Source organism: Mixophyes fleayi, chromosome 2 (assembly GCF_038048845.1).
Source record: "Mixophyes fleayi isolate aMixFle1 chromosome 2, aMixFle1.hap1, whole genome shotgun sequence".
NCBI lineage: Eukaryota > Metazoa > Chordata > Amphibia > Anura > Limnodynastidae > Mixophyes > Mixophyes fleayi.
In genome coordinates this window covers 14,201,123-14,225,981 of record NC_134403.1, presented here as the reverse complement: position 1 = coordinate 14,225,981, position 24,859 = coordinate 14,201,123, and the positions used below count along the sequence as shown (strand labels likewise).

Genomic DNA, 24,859 nt, shown 5'->3' with positions numbered 1-24,859 from the left:
ATTGTCTGCAGCCTGAGCTCAGCTAGTGACAGATACAGTAACTTATACCATTGTCTGCAGCCTGAGCTCAGCTAGTGACAGATACCGTAACTTATACCATTATCTGCAGCCTGAGCTCAGCTAGTGACAGATACAGTAACGTATACCATTGTCTGCATCCTGAGCTCAGCTAGTGACAGATACCGTAACTTATATCATTGTCTGCAGCCTGAGCTCAGCTAGTGACAGATACAGTAACTTATATCATTGTCTGCGGCCTGAGCTCAGCTAGTGACAGATACAGTAACTTATATCATTGTCTGCGGCCTGAGCTCAGCTAGTGACAGATACCGTAACTTATACCATTGTCTGCGGCCTGAGCTCAGCTAGTGAGAGATACAGTAACTTATATCATTGTCTGCGGCCTGAGCTCAGCTAGTGACAGATACCGTAACTTATATCATTGTCTGCAGCCTGAGCTCAGCTAGTGACAGATACGGTAACTTATATCATTGTCTGCAGCCTGAGCTCAGCTAGTGACAGATACCGTAACTTATACCATTATCTGTAGCCTGAGCTCAGCTAGTGACAGATACAGTAACTTATACCATTGGATGCATCCTGAGCTCAGCTAGTGACAGATACAGTAACTTATACCATTGTCTGCAGCCTGAGCTCAGCTAGTGACAGATACAGTAACTTATACCATTGTCTGCAGCCTGAGCTCAGCTAGTGACAGATACAGTAACTTATGCCATTGTCTGCGGCCTGAGCTCAGCTAGTGACAGATACAGTAACTTATACCATTGTCTGCATCCTGAGCTCAGCTAGTGACAGATACAGTAACTTATACCATTGTCTGTAGCCTGAGCTCAGCTAGTGACAGATACCGTAACTTATACCATTGTCTGCAGCCTGAGCTCAGCTAGTGAGAGATACAGTAACTTATACCATTGTCTGCGGCCTGAGCTCAGCTAGTGACAGATACCGTAACTTATATCATTGTCTGCAGCCTGAGCTCAGCTAGTGACAGATACCGTAACTTATACCATTGTCTGCAGCCTGAGCTCAGCTAGTGACAGATACGGTAACTTATGCCATTGTCTGCAGCCTGAGCTCAGCTAGTGACAGATACAATAACTTATACCATTGTCTGCATCCTGACCTCAGCTAGTGACAGATACAGTAACTTATACCATTGTCTGCAGCCTGAGCTCAGCTAGTGACAGATACAGTAACTTATACCATTGTCTGCAGCCTGAGCTCAGCTAGTGACAGATACGGTAACTTATACCATTGTCTGCAGCCTGAGCTCAGCTAGTGACAGATACAGTAACTTATACCATTGTCTGCAGCCTGAGCTCAGCTAGTGACAGATACAGTAACTTATACCATTGTCTGCAGCCTGAGCTCAGCTAGTGACAGATACGGTAACTTATACCATTGTCTGCAGCCTGAGCTCAGCTAGTGACAGATACGGTAACTTATACCATTGTCTGCAGCCTGAGCTCAGCTAGTGACAGATACAGTAACTTATACCATTGTCTGCAGCCTGAGCTCAGCTAGTGACAGATACCGTAACTTATATCATTGTCTGCGGCCTGAGCTCAGCTAGTGACAGATACGGTAACTTATACCATTGTCTGCAGCCTGAGCTCAGCTAGTGACAGATACGGTAACTTATACCATTATCTGCAGCCTGAGCTCAGCTAGTGACAGATACAGTAACTTATACCATTGTCTGCAGCCTGAGCTCAGCTAGTGACAGATACAGTAACTTATATCATTGTACTGTTGTGCAAGGCTCCTCTTACAGCTACATGGGACCTATGCACAGTCATTCCAAACTATGGGGAAAGAAATACAGATATAACTTGTCCTTTTAGTTTTGTACCATTGATAATGGACAGATCTATGTGGTTAAAAGCTTGAAATTTGCTGATAATTTAACCCTCTCCTGTACAAGAAGTATATTACTATCCAAGTTTGATGCCATGTGGGTGCCTCTTGTTGCCCCCTCTGCCCGCTCCTCATCCTCGTCTATCTGTATCTATAGTACATAATGTTGTGGCATATTCAATAAACTGTGTACTTACATATAACACACATACTTTTTTGATGAATGTCCTTTTAATGTAGAATATTCTTTATGCAACCATTATCTATATGGGATTATGTGCTCATTACTGTACCATTGTAGGCAGAAACGTCATGTCCCAGAGAGAGGACGTTATCACCAGCTGCTGGGCACACACTTGTACATATTTCTGCACATTTTAATTTACAACTACTATTTATTTGCTGAACTTAACACAATGAAAACAATCAAACAATACAGTGAGTGTGTCACGTGTAAACGTTGGGGCACCTGCCAGGGAGTACTTGGTAACACCTCCTTTACCGTAAATCACAACTGCCGAATGTTTCAGAGTCTTTCTATTCTTATTTCAGGAATGTTTCCCACTTGCAAAACATAGAAATATCCTCAGGGTTCCCTGTATATACAACATGTTTCAGATTTTCAATAGCATTCAAGTTTGTGGACTGTAGAGGCGCATTCTAAAACCTTAATCTATTATCCCTGTAAGTACTTCATGGTTGATTTTGAAGCCTGATTTGGACCTTTTGTCTTGCTGATCTATCCCCCCTCTTCTCTACTGACGATGGGACAGCGTACGATGAGCGGTTGGTTCAGTGATATTCTTTCTTCAAATGCTTGATCTGTTTTTCTCCAAAGTTTTCTTTAGCGGTTGTGATGTAAACCTTAAGTTTATGTCTTATCATCATTATTATTATTATTATTAATGTTATTAACATTTATTCATATAACTGAGTAATGGGTGGTAATAGAGTAACCTAGAGAGGGTAAGAGGGTGGTTGAGGAATATTATAAGCTTGTCTGAAGAGTTGCAGAGAACGTTTGAAGACTAGAGGAAAGTCTTATTGTGTGAGGGAGGGAATTCCATAAAGTGGGTGCAGCCCGAAAAAAAGTCCTGTAACCTGGAATGGGAGGATGTGATGAGAGTAGAAGAGAGACGCAGATCTTGTGCAGAACGGAGGTGTATGTATGTATGTATGTATACATATGTATGTATGTATGTATGTATGTATGTATGTATACATATGTATGTATGTATACATATGTATGTATGTATGTATACATATGTATGTATGTATGTATGTCTTTGTGTAGGTCATGTGCAGTGTTATTTCAGAGTCTTCCAGGTTTTGCATTGATTTCAACAATTCTCCTTTACTTCCATTTCTAACTGTTCCTACCAGTGAAAACACCAAGCGGGAAGCTATTTTATATCTTTTTATAGCAGTGGTTCCCAAACTTTTGCAGTTCGCGGCACCCTTAGAGTTTCCAAATTTTTTCAAGACACCCCTCCAATATAATTATTGAGCAGTCCTGTTTTAGAAGTAGTTGGGTCAAAAAATTGTAATAAGTATTTAGGTCAGGACAGAAATACTTATTTAGTTGTATGCAAAAATGCCACCTCTGCATCCAGACACTCTGCCCTCAGGCACTCTGTCCCCTCTGCATCCAGACACACTGCCCCCTCTGCATCCAGACACACTGCCCCCTCTGCATCCAGACACACTGCCCTCTCTCACACTGCCCCCTCTGTCACACTGTCCCCCTCTGTCACACTGTCCCCCTCCTCTGCCCTCTGTCACGCTATCCCCCTCCTCTGCCCTCTGTCACGCTGTCCCCCTCCTCTGCCCTCTGTCACGCTGTCCCCCTCCTCTGCCCTCTGTCACGCTGTTCTCCTCCTCTGCCCTCTCTCACGCTGTGCCCCCCTCCACTGCCCCTCTCACGCTGTGTCCCCCTCCACTGTCCCTCTCATGCTGTGTCCCCCTCCACTGCCCCTCTCATGCTGTGTCCCCCTCCACTGCCCCTCTCATGCTGTGTCCCCCTCCACTGCCCCTCTCATGCTGTGTCCCCCTCTACTGTCCCTCTCACGCTGTGTCCCCCTCCACTGTCCCTCTCACGCTGTGTCCCCCTCTACTGTCCCTCTCATGCTGTGTCCCCCTCCACTGTCCCTCTCACGCTGTGTCCCCCTCTACTGTCCCTCTCACGCTGTGTCCCCCTCTACTGTCCCTCTCATGCTGTGTCCCCCTCCACTGTCCCTCTCACGCTGTGTCCCCCTCTACTGTCCCTCTCACGCTGTGTCCCCCTCCACTGTCCCTCTCATGCTGTGTCCCCCTCTACTGTCCCTCTCATGCTGTGTCCCCCTCCACTGTCCCTCTCACGCTGTGTCCCCCTCTACTGTCCCTCTCACGCTGTGTCCCCCTCTACTGTCCCTCTCACGCTGTGTCCCCCTCTACTGTCCCTCTCACGCTGTGTCCCCCTCTACTGTCCCTCTCACGCTGTGTCCCCCTCTACTGTCCCTCTCACGCTGTGTCCCCCTCCACTGCCCCTCTCATGCTGTGTCCCCCTCCACTGTCCCTCTCACGCTGTGTCCCCCTCCACTGCCCCTCTCATGCTGTGTCCCCCCCCCCCCGCTGTCACCCTCCTCTGCCCCGCTGTCACCCTCCTCTACCCCGCTGTCACCCTCCTCTACCCCGCTGTCACCCTCCTCTTTTTTATATGGCTGGCCCGCGGCACCCCAGTGACAGCGCCGCGGCGCACAGTTTGGGAACCGCCGTTTTATAGCCTTCCTCTACTTTGTAACTTTGTAGTTAATTATCACTTATTTTAAAGTCCTCATTCAGCTCCTTAGAGGAACCAATGGTTGGTAAGAGTGGGTACAACATCCTGCAAGGTTACAAGGGTCAATGTGAGTGGAATTGTCTTCACCTGGCTTTATTTAATGTCTAAAGTGTCAATTAAGGCCTTAAAAAAGTATTAATGAGTCAACATGTGCAGAAATTTCTCATATTAATGTTTATAGTCAGCAGAGGTTGTGTTACCTTTTCACTCAGAGATTCAGAGAAATATACCATCTGACCAAGGGTTCCCAAAATGTTTCATCCAGATGTAACTTATACTAGAAGTTACCGATGAGTTCTCTGACCATATAGATCACAAGTCCGTAGGTCAAGGTGACTTCTGTAATAACTGACAGTAGGTGGTGCGCATTACTTCTTGTGATATAAAAGTTTCCCTAATGCACATTCAAGTATTAACATTGCAACTCACCGATTATAAGCGATGACATCAGAGCTCAGGGTTTATAGAGATATTGACCGGCTGCCGGGACTGGATGAGAACGTCTCTGCTTGTTTTAACACATTCTGTAGCAGTTGGCAAGAGATTTCCCTGCAACAAATTGTTCTGTAATTCACTACAGGGCGTTTGGCAGACACGAGCTGCATTAACGCTGTTGTTGGTGTAGGATAAAGCCGCATTGTTTATGAGCAGAGACTGGAAGGCTATAAACGGGGAATAGTCGCATTTAGAATGTCTGTGAGTGCTTCATAAATCTCAATAATAAAGTCGTTTGTCACTGTGAAAGATTGAAGGACCACATAATGGTGTCCTTGCAGGAGACGGATGGTTGTTGGTTTGGTAAATATAACACGTTTGTGTCTTGGCAGAGCCTGGATGACGTCCTGAAGGATATGATGGCTTCTGTACACCGCGAACTGGCCGACAAGCAATCCCTCTCTTTTACCATGTCCTTCCCACCCAACAAAGTGGAGCTCACCACCACCAAGGCCGATGGCACCGAATCCTTCATCTTCGAGTTCATTAACCCAGACGCACGCCATCATTTTGAGCAATCCTTTGAAGACGTCAAGAAGAAGCTGGGTGAGAGACGTAGGCTAACTCTAAGTTCAACAATAGGTGAAAATGTTTTTCTTAGAAATGTATTCAGGACATGGGGGGAAGAACGTCTTCAGAACATTACAGACTTGTCCGAACTTGTCACTGTGGCATGCTGGGGTTTGAAGTCTGCCAATAGCTGTGGAGCTACAGAACATCTATCTCATAGTCTGTCCCAAATCCCCAGGGACAGAATTTTTTCCCTGGAAATTTGTCCATGAAATGTCCATATTTTTCAATTGTTGGACACGCCTCTTATTCTCTATATTTACTGCATTATTTCCAGGATTTATTTCTATGCTCTGGGCTTTATACTTTACTGTTTATTAAAAATTAGCATTTATGGAATAATTAAAAAAAAAAGCTAAAGAAAAAATAGATTATCTAGTGAGCTGAACCAATATTCAGCCTATGTGCCTCATGCCTCAGTCATATGCCTAGTGCCTCAATAGGCTGCTTTCTCACCCACAATATGGCTTCCCCCACCATCAGTTTGTGAGGTGAGAAGTTATGACATACCTTGGTTGGAGCTTGGTTGGGTGGGGCTTATTTTGTCCCGATTTCGTGATTCTAAATGTCGGGAGGTCTGTTATGACGTTTGTTGTATTTCACTCCGCAGCTACCAGCAAGAATCGCCTAGACCCAGAATTCCTGAAAGCCATTCCCATCATGAAAACCCGCAGCGGGATGCAGGTGAGGAACGAGGGGAAGGACAGGGGGGGTGCAGACAGTGGGGGTGCAGACAGTGGGGAGTGCAGACAGTGGGGAGTGCAGACAGTGGGGAGTGCAGACAGTGGGGGGTGCAGACAGTTGGGTGCAGACAGTGGGGGGTGCAGACAGTGGGGGTGCAGCCAGTGGGGAGTGCAGACAGTGGGGGGTGCAGCCATGAGGGGGTGCAGACAGTGGGGGGTGCAGACAGTGGGGGGTGCAGACAGTGGGGGTGCAGCCATGAGGGGGTGCAGACAGTGGGGGGTGCAGCCAGTGGGGGTGCAGACAGTGGGGGGTGCAGACAGTGGGGGGTGCAGACAGTGGGGGGTGCAGCCAGTGGGGAGTGCAGACAGTGGGAAGTGCAGACAGTGGGAAGTGCAGACAGTGGGGGGTGCAGACAGTTGGGTGCAGACAGTGGGGGGTGCAGACAGTGGGGGGTGCAGACAGTGGGGGGTGCAGACAGTGGGGGTGCAGCCAGTGGGGAGTGCAGACAGTGGGGGGTGCAGCCATGAGGGGGTGCAGACAGTGGGGGGTGCAGACAGTGGGGGGTGCAGACAGTGGGGGGTGCAGACATGAGGGGGTGCAGACAGTGGGGGGTGCAGACAGTTGGGTGCAGCCAGTGGGGGTGCAGACAGTGGGGGGTGCAGCCAGTGAGGTGCAGACAGTGGGGAGTGCAGACAGTGGGGAGTGCAGACAGTGGGGGGTGCAGCCAGTGAGGGTGCAGACAGTTGGGGTGCAGCCAGGGGAGTGCAGACAGTGGAGTGCAGACAGTGGGGGTGCAGCCAGTGGGGGTGCAGCCAGTGGGGTGCAGACAGGAGGGGGTGCAGACGGGGTGGGGGGTGCAGACAGGGGGGTGCAGACAGTGGGGGTGCAGCCAGGGGAGTGCAGCTAGGGGGGTGCAGACAGTGGGGTGCAGACAGGAGGGGGTGCAGACGGGGTGGGGGGTGCAGCTAGGGGGGTGCAGACAGTGGGGTGCAGACAGGAGGGGGTGCAGACGGGGTGGGGGGTGCAGACAGGGGGGTGCAGACAGTGGGGGTGCAGTCAGGGGAGTGCAGACAGGAGGGGGTGCAGACGGGGTGGGGGGTGCAGCCAGGGGAGTGCAGCTAGGGGGGTGCAGACAGTGGGGTGCAGACAGGAGGGGGTGCAGACGGGGTGGGGGGTGCAGCTAGGGGGGTGCAGACAGTGGGGTGCAGACAGGAGGGGGTGCAGCTAGGGGGGTGCAGACAGTGGGGTGCAGACAGGAGGGGGTGCAGACAGTTGGGTGCAGCCAGTGGGGTGCAGCCAGTGGGGGGTGCAGCCAGTGGGGGTGCAGACAGTTGGGTGCAGCCAGTGGGGGTGCAGACAGTGGGGGTGCAGCCAGGGGAGTGCAGCCAGGGGAGTGCAGCTAGGGGAGTGCAGCTAGGGGGGTGCAGACAGTGGGGGGTGCAGACAGTGGGGGGTGCAGACAGTGGGGGGTGCAGACAGTGGGGGGTGCAGCTAGGGGGGTGCAGCCAGTGGGGTGCAGACAGGAGGGGGTGCAGACGGGGTGGGGGGTGCAGACAGGGGGGTGCAGACAGTGGGGGTGCAGCCAGGGGAGTGCAGACAGGAGGGGGTGCAGACAGGAGGGGGTGCAGACAGTGGGGGGTGCAGACAGTGGGGTGCAGACAGGAGGGGGTGCAGACAGGAGGGGGTGCAGACAGTGGGGGGTGCAGACAGGAGGGGGTGCAGACAGGAGGGGGTGCAGACAGGAGGGGGTGCAGACAGGTTTTCATTACCTCTCGCAGTATGACTTGCATTATGTTTACACTGAACACATCGCTCAGCGTCGCATTGTAACCGGAATCTAATTCATACTGAGCGAGGTAATGAGACCGAAACTCACATTTACCTGAATACAAAGCAGGAGACCTGCAGAGTAACAAACTAACAGGAAATAAAGCCAGATGGCTCCGATGTGCGGGGTGGTGAGGTCATCTTTTATATATGAAGAGAAGTGATGTCACTCCTGTACATTATAACTTATCACTGTGTCGCGTATGTGTATGTCAGAAGCTGTGATACTTTACACTTTTTATGAGCCTTCTAAGAAGGTCAAGTGATGCCTCTGATATACTACAAGACCTGCAATAGAACAACAATCATCTCACAGCAGGATAAGTGAAAGTCTGTGTCTTGTGATTTCTAAACCGCAAATAGATAGATCTGACAATTCACACAGCATTGTAGACATTATATTTATTTTAATGTACTTTAGGATGTTGGTTCGTTCCGCTGATCCGCTCTTATTTCTCTCTGTGTCTCCCAGTTCTCCTGCGCCTCTCCCAGTCACAGCAGCTCTGATAATGTGTATGAGGTTTGGGTGTGTAACAGCGATGGGTACGTGGGCCAGGTCTGTCTGCTGAGCATCAGGAACGAGCCCACGGTAGAAGCGTGTATCGCTGTGTGTTCTGCCCGCATCCTGTGCATCGCCTCTGTGCCTGGGCTGAAGAGGAACTTCAGGTAGGTTGGGGTGGTGGAGGTGGTGTTGGTGTTACTGTCTAATGTAAGAAGTCAGCCACTGCTAACCTTAGTAACCGCAACTGAACGGAACAAGAGGTTGGGAAACATACAAGCTGGTACACGCACATGCTTAGGGTGGTGGGGCAGGTAGAAAGTATTACAGGAAAGGTCTTAACTGACCAGAGAAAGGCCAAGTTCTCTGTGGTAAACCATGATATAAATGTAGATGATGGCAGCTCCGTGTGTGTTATGGTGATGGAGGCATAAGGTGCTGTCAGAGAACACCGAGGGAAGCGGGGTACATGTAGGAATGTACAAGACTGGGAAAGAATCCAACCGAGAACATCTGTCCCTGTGCGGAGACGTTTACAGAGGGATTGTGGTGGTTGTTTACTCTACCTAAATGTGATTAGGCACCAAAAGTCTTTTCTTACATTTCCACCTGGGCTTAAAGAAGAACGCCAACCAAAACTGTCAACTTAGCTTTGGGTGGAGCTCTACTTTCCTATATTGCGGTGTCCCTCCTTCTCATCAGGTCCCCCAAAGGTTTCAGTAGCCAATGTTTCTTTCCCTCTATCTGCTAAGGTCCCTCATTGTGTTCTCTGTCCTCCTGCAGAGAGAGATCGGCACCAATAGTGAATCAAGTATCGGAGCAGCTTCCCCAACATCTGGATGAACCGGCCTCCCAGCAGTGCCTCCATATCTCCATCTCTGGCTCCTCGCTGGAGCTCTCGGAACACACGGATAGCGCCAGCCGGGACCTTGTGCCCTTCGACAGTGACGATACAGATGACGAGTCCTCTCCCAGCCCCTCGGGGACCCTCCAGAGCCAAGCCAGTCGCTCCACCATCTCCTCCAGTTTCGGAAGTGAGTATCATTAAGCTGACATTTCACCCTCAACTGAATACAATATATGTTTGAAAGTGGCTTCTCAACCTTATTATGGTAAATATGGACACTTGTCCTACTCACCTTGGTACGTCTGATCTGAGACGCATTCAGCAGCGCAGATAGGAGTCCCTGATCCCTATGAAGAACGATCAGATTTCAGGGTGTATGTTCCATCCAGCGTACGCTCTGATCTCCGGTCTATTGTCAGCACTTTCTTCATAGGGTTCAGTGATCCTTGCGGTGCCAGTTAAGCGCTCGGACCGAACGTGACCCGGGCAGAGCCCATGCGTGCGGGCCTTCAGTCTTACACCTGACGAGAACAAGGATTGGTCAATGACCAGACAGGCAAAGGAATTACTTTTCTGGCCTCCATTCAGACCACTAATTTATTCTTTTATGTCATTAATAATTTAGTCTAATGAACACTTTATTTTTCACAAAAGATTTAATAAGACAATTAACACTGAATATACTTCACCATCTCCCCGTCCAAACATTAATAATGGATAAACGGTTGTCTGGACAAATTGTAATTTAAATATAAATGGTAAAAAGATTATCTAGTATGGGGCACTGGCTTATTGGAAAACTGTCAGTAAAGTATTAATTATTGTATTAAATAGTAAACATTTGGAACGTTTTGCTTAGTTGTAACTGTATTTAGTATTCTGATCATCTCCCCCCCCGAGTATATCGTATCTGTGTTGCATCTTCATAGGCACCAGGAGCAACAATGCCCCCTGCAGGTTGTATTAGACTAAGCACAATGCTAAACAAGAGGCACGTTAGAACAGAATTAAATCACAAGCGCAATCATATCTCCTTTTACACAACGTATTACACTGTTATTTTAGTAGCTGCTTTGTGTTAATCTGCTCTCGTTCTGTCCTCACCGTATACTCTCTGCTCACCAGATGAAGAGATGCCAAGTGCCAAGGACACTACGGTCGAGACCACCAGCTCAGAGGAGGAACAAGAGCCGGGCTTCCTGCCCATCCCCAGCAACTTCAACCAGAACCGGGACAGCGAGAGCCCCACAGAGGGGCCTGCAATCAGGAGATCCAGCCGAGGGTCCTTCACACGGGGCAGCTTGGAGGACCTGCTGAGCATCGACCCCGAGGCCTACCAGAGCTCCATGTGGCTGGGGACCGAGGACGGCTGGTGAGGGGCTCCAAGAGATAAACACAGGGACCATTGTAGGAGAATGTGGGCGGTGACTTGCAAAAGTATTCACCCCCAACGGACTTTTGAAGGAAAATCTGTACAGTGTCTTGCAAAAGTATTCACACCCAATTGACTGTTGTAGGAAAATGTGTACAGTGCCTTGCAAAAGTATTCAGTGATTCATCCTTTTCTCAAACTCACAGCCTGAGGGTTTAATTTTATAGACTTCCCCAAAGAAGTTAGATAATAGTAAACCATACAGTAATAAAACAGAGGGAGATATGTCTGCAAAAATTGGACAAAAGTGATGCACTAATTTCTTACAAAGATTGAGTCAATGAACAAATGATGTTTTTAAAGGAAAATTTGAGCCTATACTTACAATGGGGTTTGTCTCTGGTGACATGACAGGAATTGATGTGATGTTAAAGCGATTTGTTCGCCTACACACCGGAGGCAGCCATTTTGTACGCCCAGAGCATACGTCCTACCCAATCAGGAGCCAGTAACATCGCCAAGGCGATAAGTTCCCAGTGAATGGATAGGCTGCATCCTTATACCTAAAGGCTCAGATCACAAAATGGCTGCCTCCACTGCTGGTGATGGGAATTTTTCAAGCGATTGTTAGTAAACTGCTGACCCTAGAAGGGTAATGCCACACACTGAATTTCTGGTGGGTTATCCTAAAGTGAAACCCGGTTACTTATCTGGCGTTAGGCATTCACGCCCTATGCCTGGTCTCCCGGGATCCACCGCCGTTGTCTCTCTGAAAAAGGCCGGGTTATCAAGAGCAAGAAGTGTTCAGTAGCCATCTCTTTATTCGCCCCGGTCCTTGTTTGTCAGACAGTGCGGTCCAATGACCGTCAGCTGCCTGCGGAGCGTTTTAAAGATTAGGGAGCAGCGGTGAACGTGCGGTACATTGCGGGATCTTCCATACTCCTGTAACCCCAGACCTCAGGGCAGTAACCCCTGTGGAACCATCTTCCACCCAAAACGGAACTTTACTTATTAATATAAGAGCAGCATGAAATTATACGGTGTTCTAGTGACTTACGAACAGTAGATTATATGAAATAATGATGACTGCTGAATTCCTTCATCTCTGTGTCCCAGTATCCACGTCTACCAGTCGTCTGACAACATCCGCAATCGGAAGAACAGCATGAAGATGCAGCACGCGGCCGCGGTCATGTGTATTCTGTAAGTGTCTTATCAACCCCATCGAGACCCTGATTTCCGTATGTCGGTGATTCCGGGCAGTGTGAGGGTATACAGTGCTCACCGACAGTATGAGCTGTTCAGATTAAATCAGATACATTCTATAAATACATATTATCATACAACATCGGGGATAGTTAGTTATGGGGAGAGAGAGGGATATTGTCAGAGGGGGGAGGACAGGGAGTAGGGGGCATTCAAGCTGACTCAGGGTGATAGTTGCGTGTGAAATGGATATATAACCATTGACACAGGACGAACAGAAAGCTGTTCTCTTTATAGTTATTTATATCTACATTACATAGATCATATAGGACAGTTTAACTGTATACACCTCAGTTATCTCAGGAATATTGTGTATAAATATATCTATATTTCATGATATGAAGTTGTCTTTTGGTGTTCCCACATTACCCGGTGTGAGTTAGTAACTCATGTCATGTTCCCCGGCAGGTACTTGGATAACCAGGTGTTTGTGTCGTTGGCCAATGGAGATCTCATCGTCTACCAGCGAGAGGCAGGTGAGAGACTGGTCCGGATAACCGCGTCCTTCCTAGCGTCAGAGAGCTCAGTCAGTGGCTGGTTTATGCCGCTGCATTGTCTCTATAGCTGCTTTCTGTGTGTATTTGTGGGCTGTATATTAGCCGGGCAGTGTTGTTTATTGTAGTTGAAACAACACAGATTAGCACTCCCATGAGTATTGTGTATTGTTGTTTTCATGGCCCGGGCTTGGGTAACACCAATAACAATAAACAATTCTCTCCACGTTATATAAAAACTTTGGTGAAAAACACAAAGGAAAGCCTTTTGCAAAAGTTGCAGGTGGTGTAGTAAAATGAAAGTTGTATGAAGGTGGACAGCTCCTTAAATGGAAAATATACTCATCCTTAAATTGTTTATTTGTATTTTTTGGGTGTATGTAAATGTTCCATGAAGTGAATGGGTTAAATTATTCTGTGCAGAGCTTCCTATTCTTCATAGTATTATATTTATTGGCCATGGAGTGAGGTCAGAGAGCCTGTCGTATACATTTTTCTAAAGAGGTGTAGTGGAAAAGAGGGAGGGGCTGGGCCAACATGCAGCCAATCAGTTCAGCTAAATTCTAGCAGCAAAGAGCAATCATGTGATAATGGTGCAGGAAGATTGTGGCGTCTGATACATCTGTTCCTACGTCCGACCTGTTTACATAATGCAGATCTGATCTCAGTCCAGTCGTCGGTTACTTTAAAAGTGTTAACACTAAAATCCTGTTAAAATTCTTATGTTTACAAATGTGGATATTCAGTGACCAAACATCCGAATCTTAAAGTGCTTGTTAGAGCTGTCTTAGGCAGGGCCTGATTAAGGGTTCTGGCCACCATAGGCTAATACACCCACAGCGCACCCCCCCCCCCCCCCCCCTTCCCCTTCCACCCTCAAATCAGTAAAGGAAAATTCAGGAGTATTCTCCAGCAAACCAATTTAGATAGATTCTCTGACCTGTTCTTGTTGTTCTTTCTTGTTTGTTTTTTTAGCTTTGTTGTCGTCTTCTGAAAAGTTGGGCTTCTGTTTAGAAAATGTGCAAATATTACAAACCCTCAATGGTTAGACTGAGAGACCATCCTCATGAACACCACACAATGCAGAGATCACACCCCCCGCTCCCAGCAGACATCTCCTCAACCACCAGCGACCTTCATGACTCCCCTGGCAATTTCATCACCCACTTCTCCAGTTATTTCATATACTGCCACCCACGCAGACAGTTCATCATTCACCTTAACTCCCCTCATATACCTTCCACTTGCTCTTCCCCCCAGCCATTAGATCACCGTATCCATTGTCACACTGCCCCCCTCAATACACTGTGCCCTTTATCACACCTTGACCCCTCCTTCAGCACACACTGCCCCCCCTCAGCACACACTACCCCCCCCCAGCACACACTGTCCCCTTCAACACACACTGTCCTCCCTCAGCACACACTGCCCCCCCAGCATACACTGTCCCCCCCTCAGCACACACTACCCCCCCCCCCCAGCACACACTGTCCCCTTCAACACACACTGTCCCCCCTCAGCACACACTGCCCCCCCCTCAGCACACACTGCCCCCCCCCCAGCACACACTGTCCCCTTCAACACACACTGTCCCCCCTCAGCACACACTACCCCCCCCCCCCCAGCACACACTGTCCCCTTTCACACACACTGTCCCCCCAGCACACACTGCCCCCCCCCCCCCCCAGCACACACTGTCCCCCCTCAGCACACACTGCCCCTTCTAGCACACACTACACCACCCCAGCACACAATGTTCCCCTTCGGCTTACACTACACTCTCCCCCTACAGAACACTATGTCCCTGCACATACACAGATCTGTACTTACCTGGTTTCTTCTATTCTCTCCTGTCGGCAGTGAGTTCCTCTCACCAAAGCTCTTCACTGACACTGTCTGGATGTGATGATGACATCACGCCTGACAGTCAGAGACGAGGGGTAGGAGAGGGGAAGGGGAAAGGGAGCTGCAGCATGGAGGAGGGGGAGGAAGCGACAGCATGGGGGAGGGGGGAGGGGCGACTCTGGGTACAAGATTAATAATATTAAAAAAAAATGCTGCCGGAACAGCGCTCCCCAGGCTGCAGCATGATCAGCCTATTGGTTGATCAGGCCCTGCTCTTAGGTCTGATTCTAAGGATGCAATCCGTATGATTTTGTCACTTAATAAACTTAATAAAAAAAGAGTGGCTCAGACATTATTATTATATTTTATTTATCGTTAATGAAAGCATCTCTGTGTTCTAGGAAGTTTTTGGGACCCTCAGAACTCTAAAACTCTTTCCATTGGCTCTCCTGGGAGCCCAGTAACAAAAATGGTCTCCATCTCCGGGAAGCTGTGGTGTGGCTGTCAGAACAGGGTCATCATCTTAAACACGTCATCTCTGCTTCAGGAGGTGAGTGCAACCTCTCCGTCACAGGGAAAGTACAAGAGAAGTCATTCTTATCCATTTAAAGCAGTTTTATTGGTCGTCGTCATTATTGTTGTTATCAATACATCCAATCGGAGCCCTGCATATAATCATCTAATCATTTAATCAGCAGCTTGTATTTCCACAGTCAAATGAAGCACATCTTCCTCTGTAATCATCATTTCTCTCTCATTACACCTCTGGTTCTCTAGCAGTTGTTAAGTTCCAGTTACCGTAAACGGTCATTGCATTCTGGGACTTGTGTGGATTCGGTATTTTTTAACTTTTTTACTTTGTACTTTTTAAGACCCCTCATAGTGGCTCTATGACAGCATTCAGAGTTGTTATAGGAAACAAATCCCTCTTCATCCACCAAGACCCCCACCCGAGAGTCATTACCACTGAATTCACCAGTATTTTACTATGACCCCTCTAAGGGAGGGTCAGGATGGCAGCTTGTATGTCCTCTGTTATAGAGACTGCTCTATAATCTCCCGCTCCAGGTTACATCCTCCCTAGAGCATTAAACATTTAGTCTTGCTAATCACTATCGTCTCTTCCTCCGCAGCACGCCTTCCACATCGGGCAGGACCAGAACCGCTGCGTCACGTGTTTGGTCAGCTCTAATCTGGGCATGTGGATTGCTCTGCAGGGCAGCGCTCAGGTCCGGCTCTATCACACCACAACGTTCGAGCAGCTGTCGGAGGTGGATATTGCTCCTCCCGTGCACAAGATGCTGGCAGGTAACGGCAACCGCGATCTGGACCACTGTATATCCGCACAACCCTGCCTGTCCGGTGATATCTTTCCCGGGTTTCATACCTCGGTCGTCTCCCCCAGTGACAATATGACAAGTAGTAATTTCAGTACAGGAGCTGTCAGTCCTGAGAACACTATAAGACAGCACATTAATGCTTTACACACCGGGTGATGCTGAGACCTCCACAAACAGACTATTCCAGTCTGATTGGGACTCATCAGTGTTGAACAGGGATCCTTTGCTCAGTATGTGAATAACTATAGAGAAAGTGAATACGGTTAGAGGGAATTATAAAGTTTCTATTTAATACCTGTAGTCTGATTTACCCAATGGGTATTCAGAGGAGTAATGACCTCTTCTATAATGAGGAACACTCTAGATCACTGCACATTTTCCAAAACGGTTGACAGGGATCATAGACAACTACAACCCCTCTGTCCTGGTGTAGACATTTAGTTGTCTGGTCTCTTTACTTACTCTAGGGAATATCTGTAGCTGAATTACTCAGGTTGTCTCTTCTTCTTCTTCCCGCCATGTCCCAAGGCTCTGATGCCATCATCCGCCAGCACAAGTCAGCGTGTCTACGGATCACTGCTCTACTGGCATGTAAAGATCTCCTGTGGATCGGAACCAGCGCGGGCGTGGTCCTCACACTCTCCATCACCTCCAGCAGCAGTGCCCTAAAGACCCCAGTCAGCCCGGTGGGTCTGTCCCAAGGTCACACCGGCCACGTCCGATTCCTCACCTCTGTGGAGCTACCAGAGGGGTTTGATGTACACTTCCCTCTACCGGGAGACCAGGGTGAGTACCTGTTATTGCCTGTTTTCCAGAATGGTGGCAACATTCCGCTACAAACCATCACCTAAACCCAAACATGTTCGTATATCAAGATTTAAGCTAAAATAGATCAACCTCATCCTAAAATAGTGTTTTAAAAGTTTATTTGTTGTACATTGCAAACAAATATAGCAACCCTCACAGCTATTACACAGTTACAGATGGAATCTGATATAGGACAAAAAGCTGAAATGATAAACCACAGCGTGTCAGTTCAAATTTATTGGGTGTCAATAATGTTTTTATCTTCTTCCCACTTATTCATGTTAATGTTTTGGTACACAGAGCATAAAATGTAATTTCTCCAGCCACACATGATATTGCTGCTGTATAGGTCTATTCGGCTAGAAACCAGCAGATAGAACCTATATGTCCTCTTATAATTAGGGAATAAACAGCTGTTTGTCCTTGTTTCTCAGCAGGCAACGAACAACCGTCCGATACGGAAAAGAGAGATTCTACCAGACACCGACCTAAATCCAAACTCCTGGTCATCAGTGGAGGAGATGGCTACGAGGACTTCAGACTCACCAACAGCAGTGAGACCGTCGGCAGAGATGACAGCACAAACCATCTTCTCCTATGGCGGGTCTGAAGATCCCTCCGCAGAATACTCTGACTGTCTTTCATGTTGCTGCTGCCCATAACATTGTTTTCAGCTTGTCTGTCGACTTGCCCTGAACATCTTACGTGCCCACACGTCCATCCGACATTTCCACGATACAGGTTCGGAAGCCATCTCTAGAGAGGTGTGTTCTGTGCCTGAGAGCCTTCTGTCCAAAGAGTCGATGTATCTGAAGAACTGAATTATTTACAGTGTACAAAGAAACAAGACATAGTAGAGTGGTACGTTTGCCAAAGTCCTTGCAAAGATGGTGGCACATGAATCCGGGTACTATTTTGTGCCTACTCAAGCCAAATCCCTGAGACAATTAGAACGAATCGCACCTGTAGTTGTCTATATTGGATAATAATGGCCTATCACTGGCTCTCTCATCTTCTGTGTCTACAAAGGTATTAACCACTGGTGAATGAGCAGTGACTCAAGAAACGCGTTGCGCATCTAACTGCTGTTTGTCGCTGCTTTGGTATTCCCGTGTGCGTTTCATCCAAGCGCCATGACAGCAAGACCCTCAGGACATCATCCACAGTTAGATTCACCCATCCAATAGACTCCACGTTCTGAGGGTCCGACTGTTCGCTCGAGTTCTGTGGCTTAAAAGAAACTCCGTTGAAGTGTTGCTGGCGCAGCCGGCCATTTTTTTTTATTATTATTTTTTTTTTTTTTTAAGTTGTTCTTATTTATTGTCAAGTGAAAACTTGTGCTCTGAAGTTTTAATATTTTTTTAGTGTGGTAAAATAGATTCCTGATCTCTAGATTTGGGGTGATAGTAACATAAAAAAGGGTTTTTAATTAAGATTATAAACGAGATTTCATTTCGAAATACTTTTATGAAACCCCTGTGTTTCGAGAGACCAAATCCTGTAATGAGTGATATCTTAGATCAAAAGGGAGCAACTGATGTCCTTTCGCTGGCAGGACATGCTGGGACTTGTAGTTCTACGATGGTTGAAGAGCCAATGGTTGCCTAATCCTGTTCTGTATTGTCGATGGATCTACATGTACAAAGGCGAATGGCAAGTAAAAGAAGCATTTCTAAAAAAAAAAAAGTGACCTTTAACAAACCACCAAAACGCGCTGTGCACACATGAGAAACTGGATCGAGTCCAGGCACATTCTTCTGGAAAGTGCAACGCGTGGGGTGCTGAATGGGAAACACGAACAGGAACCTGTTTTACGTTGGACCTTTGTGTTAAATGGGAAATAATTATTTTCTTTTAATTTAATCTCTTTGGTGGCAAATAGTATGATGTAGAAGTTGGTTGCAGTGTGATGACCTCAATGACTGACCGAGAAGAGGCGCAGACTAAATATAATGCTAATATGATCATTACATAGTGCACGCAGCAAGATTTGTTGACTTTAGAGGAAAATAAGAATGAAAGAAGCTCTGCAATGTAGGACACTCTATCTCTTTTCTTTACCCACAATATAGCACTTTGTTGAACCCCCTCCACCCTCCACTCACACCCCCTTGTTATTTTTTTAAAGTTATTTTTTTGTTGGCTAGGTGAAAAGATATAGAAATTAAATTCTCATCATAAATTTCTTCTGATCATATGAGTGCAGTAACTAAGATCTAACACATGGTGGCGCTGCATCTTAAATTATAATGGCCTTTGAAAAGACATTGGCATCTGGCTAGTATACTGTATAGCTGGAAATGCATAGTGACGATATAAACCCATTGACAGGTACAGTTTTATATGGCTGGTTTGAATGTTCCATTCCCACATTTAATGAGGAGTTCCGCTCACATTATCCAGAACCTGCATTGTATCTGATTGTCCTTATATCAGGAACTCAGAGGGATAAGCATGTTATGTCCATTGGCTGCAAATCATCAGGAATGACAGAGAGATTCTGCAGCTTGTGAACTGACGTTTGTCATTCCACGCTGCATCATCCAGCTTTGTTCTGCAGACTTCTGTCTTTCTTTGAACACTGTCTATATGTTGCAGTAGCTGAATCACCCCATTGGTCACTGTATTGCTCTGAGGCAACCAGTCCTATTACTGTAAGAAAGGGGAGGCGGCAAAGGGGTTGATGAGCTGGAAGGTAGGAGTAAGCTTAACAGACAGAGCTGGATGATGCGGCGGGATCTTCACAACGTTTCAGCTTTTTATTAACATTTGAAAAAGGTTCTCACTAGGATGGCAATTGTTTGGGTAGAATTGTTTTTACGATTGGATATCTCCTTTAACCTAAAGCATCTATAACATGGTTTGAATTGTACAGTAAAAACAGTGGGATGTAAGGAAGAGAAAAAGGAAGGAAGAGACTGTTGTGATGCTGAATCATTGAGGGTAGCAAGTCCAATTTTTGCCAACCAAAAAAGATGATCCTATGATTCCCCCTCTACAGCATCCAAACTGCAGTCCTTGACTCCTGTCATTTTTTCCTGTTATATAAATTATAATGTTAAATGCTTATTTTTGGGATGACTGTCAGATTTATCACGGTGCAGTTGTGATATTAGAGTGTAAGCCCTTGGAACCTGTGTGTTATATGAGTATAAGAAACTCGTTGCGTTTCGCAGAGGAGAAAGCACTTTGCAGCTCTGTCATTTTAGGTGCCTCAAGTTGCTGAGGGATATTTCCTAACGTTGCGAAAAATGTGTGATAACACACAGCGAAGTGTTGGAATAGCAAATGTCCGATGTGTAGCCAGATTGCAGAATTGCACGTTTGTGCAACGTTTGTAAACAACACTCAATGTTTGACATTTTGCAGGCGGCATTATTAGATATTCAGATTTATCTGCCGTGTTTGTCATTCCGGGATCCAGCAGGATCACCATTGGCCATGTCTAAATACCACGTTATATCTGTACTCTCTGAAGCCGGCATATGTAACCTGAGTCTCTCCGGCTGTTGTGGAACTACAAGTCCCATCATGCCCTTCAGGAGAGAAGAGCATAGGCTGTCTGCTTCTGTGCTACTGCTATATATATAGTTTGGTCATAGGAATAGTGTGTAAGATAAGTGTTTTCAGGTGATCTAAGTACTTGGTAAGAAAGAATCTCTGAGCGATATCCACTAAGACTTACTATCTATCCACAATTAATATGTAGCTCCCTGAAATAATGTCCCAGTGTATTAAATTATCATATATATTCCTTACCTGTCCCAGTATAGGAACATTGGCAGTCCAGGGTTTTTCATGCTTTTTATATCTATGTCCTACATAATTAGTTTACAGCCTAAAGATGTTTCGGCAATTTGCTATATTTTTATGATTGTATAGCAGAAGGATTCCTTGGGCACATGCTATACCATAAAATACGTGTGTCGTGAGTATACTTGATAATTTCATTAATCTCCCTTGAGCAGAATATTATCTACAAGAGATTATAATAATGGAGTCTTTAACAATTTTTTAAACTATTCCTGATTTTACCACAAGGGGGAGATGGAGAGGCATTAAAAGTGAAGTTGATAAATGAGGACTTGGGAATGGAGAATGGAAACTGATAATTGATGGAGGACAAGAGAGGAGCGAGATGACGAAAGAGGAGTGGGGTGCCGAGAAGTTATTTTTAGGTGGATGAAAGAGGGAGGAGAACATGGAGATTCCGGGTCATTAATCACATTGCATTGCGGTGTAACTGCTAATTATCTGTCTATAGATAAGGACAATTTATACAGCTAAATGTAATCTTTGTAAATGATCCATACAGGAAATTAGTATAAAACAAGTTGGTTGAATGAGGTGATGCATAGGTGGCTTTTCCTTAAGTGAATGTTAAATATTCCATCATGGAAGACATGTAACATGAGTGGACGGGGCCTATTGCTTGAGGACATATAGGTAATCTGACGTGTGTTATACCCATGTAAAAAAGAAAGATGAAAAAGATTATAGATAATCTGGTACAGTGATTTCTAAAGAGGAACTTGGCATTTTAATAAATAGGGTCTGTATTATTCATTATTATCCATATATAGGTCCGCCTGCGTGCATACAGGACCGTTGTACTCTCAGAACCGAAGTGAAAAGGGTTACTTACGTTCTTGTTAGTATGAAATTCTCAGACATGAAAACAGGTTTTAAATAGCATAATTCCTGAGGCAAAAATTACAGTAACGAATGAAGAATTTGTGGTTTCTAGGAATGTATTCTGGTATTTTACTGACATTTACGGTACATTGTATTCCAAAATAATATGGATTCTTTTTTTTAAATTTTCTGGTATTTTACTGACATTTACGGTACATTGTATTCCAAAATAATATGGATTCTTTTTTTTAAATTTGTTATTTAAAATAAAAAAAAAAGAAACGTTTCTCCATTCTTGCAGAGTATGGAGGTCACTAAAATAATATAAAAATAACTACTTTTTAAAAATATTTTTGTTTGAGTTTATTCAAATTGATTTAGTCTCTTATTCCACATCTAGGTATATATGTGTTATTGACACTGAGAAGGCTGCAGTTCATACATTGTCACCCTGGAACTATAAATATCAGCATTCCCTGTCTGCCTGACTGCTACGGTGTGCTGGGTCTTGTAGTTCTACAAGAGCTGCAGAGCCTCAGATTGTCCGTCTCTGACCTAGATTCAGTGACCCGCTCTAGGCTGCCTACACCTGGGTACGACATACCACTACGCTTCCAGCCACACATTCTGCTTCCAGAAAAGTATTTATTTTAGCTAAATAAAAGCATTGAAAACATGATATATTCCCGGTCTCCGAGACCTACAGCACTTTGAGCGATCCTTATATAAGAAATCCTTATAACGCTGTACCCTGTTCCTTAGACATGATACCACTGATGGTTAAAGCCACTGATCAGCGGCATTTGAGGGCATTTTACCACAAAAACTGCAATTCCATTTCTCACGGCGTGTCCGAGTGCCGAACGGCGCCTCAGCCACACAAAACTGTCCATTAACTCTCTATTAACTAATCCCTGCCAGTGCTGCTATGTATTGCACTGTAATTAGCTCCCTCCAGCACTTAAGGGGTTAAAGAAGAGAGAGAAAACAAAAACTATGGTTATTCCTTTTTTTTTTCTTTGCGTGTGGGGGAAGTAAAATATTAAATATTCATTATGTGTTGTAAATAGGAACATACAGTATATTGCCTTTTCTGTAAATAGTGTTCTCAGCGTTTGATTGTCCAAATAATTTTGATGGCATATTTTCTATATATAACGTGTCGGAAGCCCCCCGCCCTCACATGGAAGTTGTAACCACTCCGGCGCCTATGAGGGATGGGTAATGTCCTCTTGGTGTATTGTTTGAGTCGCTATAACTGCCATATTACTACTCCTGTATTGTCTTATTTTGTCACTGTGGATTCTTTGTAAATAAAGTTCACCAGTGTTGAATCCTATCAGTTTTTTTGTGTGTTTTATTCATAAGAAGAACACGCACAAACATATATATATAAATAATATATATAAAAGTTTGAGGAGCTTATCTGGGTGTTCTGGTAACTGGGGGCTTGAAATTATAGCAAAAGGAGCCAGTAGTAGGTGAAAAATATCATCATCATTTATTTATATAGAGCCAACATATTCCGCAGCGCTTCACAATTGGGAACAAACATAGTAAACTAATAAACAAACTAGGTAAAACAGACAAAGAGTTGAGAGGGCCCTGCTCGCAAGCTTACAATCTATGGGACACTTGAGACTAAGTCTACATTTTGAATTTTGGCCCAGCCAAGCTGATCCCGTCACACAACAATGTTGTTCAGGGGGTAGCTGTCTTGTGTGAAATTGTGTAACGGGTGGTAATAGGGTAAGGTAGTGAGGTTAAGAGGGTGGTTGAGGAATATTATAAGCTTGCTTGAAGAGGTGGGTTTTCAGAGAACGCTGAAAGTTTGTAGACCAGAGGAGAGTCTTATTGTGCGAGAGAGAGAATTCCATAGAGTAGGTGCAGCCCGAAAAAAGTCCTATAACCGGCAATGGAGGATGTAATGAGGGTGGATGAGAGACGCAGATCTTGTGCAGAACAGAGTTGCACAAGACTGTTTTATTGTAGAACAAACACTTAGTTGCAAAAATCATTCAGACTTGAAACAAAGTCCAGGTATTGCAGGATATACAAAAGGTACACAAGAGCAGCACCTCTGGTAAACAGAGGTACTGCAGATGGAATACATCACAGAGTCCTGACAACTGGGAAAGTAGTGATATCGGAGAAGAATTTGTGATCGTGGGGGAAGATTTACTTCCTATACACAACAGACTTCCTGTCTTCAGTCAATGGAAGGACAGTGCTGGTGGCTTGAAATGGCTGGTACCAGAGAATAATAGCGAAAGTGATTAAACAGGAATAATAAATAATAATTATTTGAGAATAATAGTTTGCAGTCAGTTACACAGCAAATGACCAGTCCAAGTCTCTCCATACATCTATACCATCAGCTGGCATTATAGTACTAACAGAAGTGATATATTGCTGCAGATTGGGGGAGACTTCAATCAGTTCCCATCTGCATCAATTCTACAAGACACTGGTGAATTTTACTAATTGTCCACACACTCATGGAACACTATATGAATACCAGGCGGAATATACACCTATGCACATATCTGATGTTATCGTACTTATGAAAAATAGCTGCTTAAAGTTGGGGATACATTTCTGGGGTTGCACCAATTGCCTGAAAGTATGATTGGAATAAACCGTGGAAAGTCCAAATTTTAAAATTATCACTCATTGTCCCCCACATGAAGTCCAGAAAATAAAAACATATATTACAATGTACAAAGAAAAGCCCTATCTGCCCTGAAGAAAACAATATAATGTGCTTAAAATAGGACCACAAAATAAACAAGTTATTCCTAGTGAAACCGACGCATCTCCAAAACAGAAGAGTTCTGGTCAAAAACCCTCCTGTCATTAGGGGGTTAACTAATGCCTATAAAACATATTAAAAGCGCATAAACATGAACGAGCCCCGGAAGCGAAAGAATGCATTGAAATTTAATACAGTCAAAGGCTGCAAATTGCTGATCTGACTAAGGTACAGTGGCTCTAAAAAGGATTCACCCGTTTGGGATTTTTTATTTCTTATATCATAGAGTCAAAAGTTTCTTAATTCATTACAAGTAAAGAAACCTTCAAAATGTTTTTTAGTAAAACAAGCAATTTTATCTATCAAATGTGATAACAAAGCAGATAAAACATGACAAATAACACAAAAAACGCCAAATCATAAGAATGTGTGAAGAAAGAGGAGCAGGAATAATATAAAATAAAGTATACAAAGTAAAAACAATGATAGAAAAAGGATACGAAACAACAAAATAATAATAAGATATAATAATAGGTAAATATATCAAATTGTTAGGGTGTAGGTAGGTTACAAACGCATTTCACCATGAAGTGTGGTTTCCTCAGTGGGTCTGCTTCCAGAATAAGAGATCTGCTCTCTCTTACCTCCACTGGATGGCACTGCCGAGTCACAATGATGGCACCCACCATCTTGGATTTGTGGACTTGCACACTTGTGCGCATGCCAACTC

General features: G+C 45.4%; 1 protein-coding gene across 2 annotated transcripts in view; it reads left to right on the top strand.

The window, feature by feature from the left end:
• The window catches only part of ARHGEF17 (Rho guanine nucleotide exchange factor 17), a 184,326-nt gene extending 165,313 nt beyond the window's left edge, over window positions 1-19,013 (top strand). The window contains exons 12-22 of one of the 2 annotated variants that reach the window (XM_075198530.1): window positions 5,524-5,737; window positions 6,372-6,445; window positions 8,745-8,938; window positions 9,555-9,805; window positions 10,744-10,990; window positions 12,107-12,193; window positions 12,665-12,732; window positions 14,997-15,145; window positions 15,729-15,903; window positions 16,464-16,721; window positions 17,177-19,013. In XM_075198530.1, the coding sequence (XP_075054631.1) occupies window positions 5,524-5,737; window positions 6,372-6,445; window positions 8,745-8,938; window positions 9,555-9,805; window positions 10,744-10,990; window positions 12,107-12,193; window positions 12,665-12,732; window positions 14,997-15,145; window positions 15,729-15,903; window positions 16,464-16,721; window positions 17,177-17,352 (1,893 nt within the window). In that variant the 3' untranslated portion in view covers window positions 17,353-19,013. The remainder of the gene's footprint in view (window positions 1-5,523; window positions 5,738-6,371; window positions 6,446-8,744; window positions 8,939-9,554; window positions 9,806-10,743; window positions 10,991-12,106; window positions 12,194-12,664; window positions 12,733-14,996; window positions 15,146-15,728; window positions 15,904-16,463; window positions 16,722-17,176) is intronic. The other variant, XM_075198531.1, reaches the window with a different exon arrangement.
• The last annotated feature ends 5,846 nt before the right edge of the window (window positions 19,014-24,859 follow it).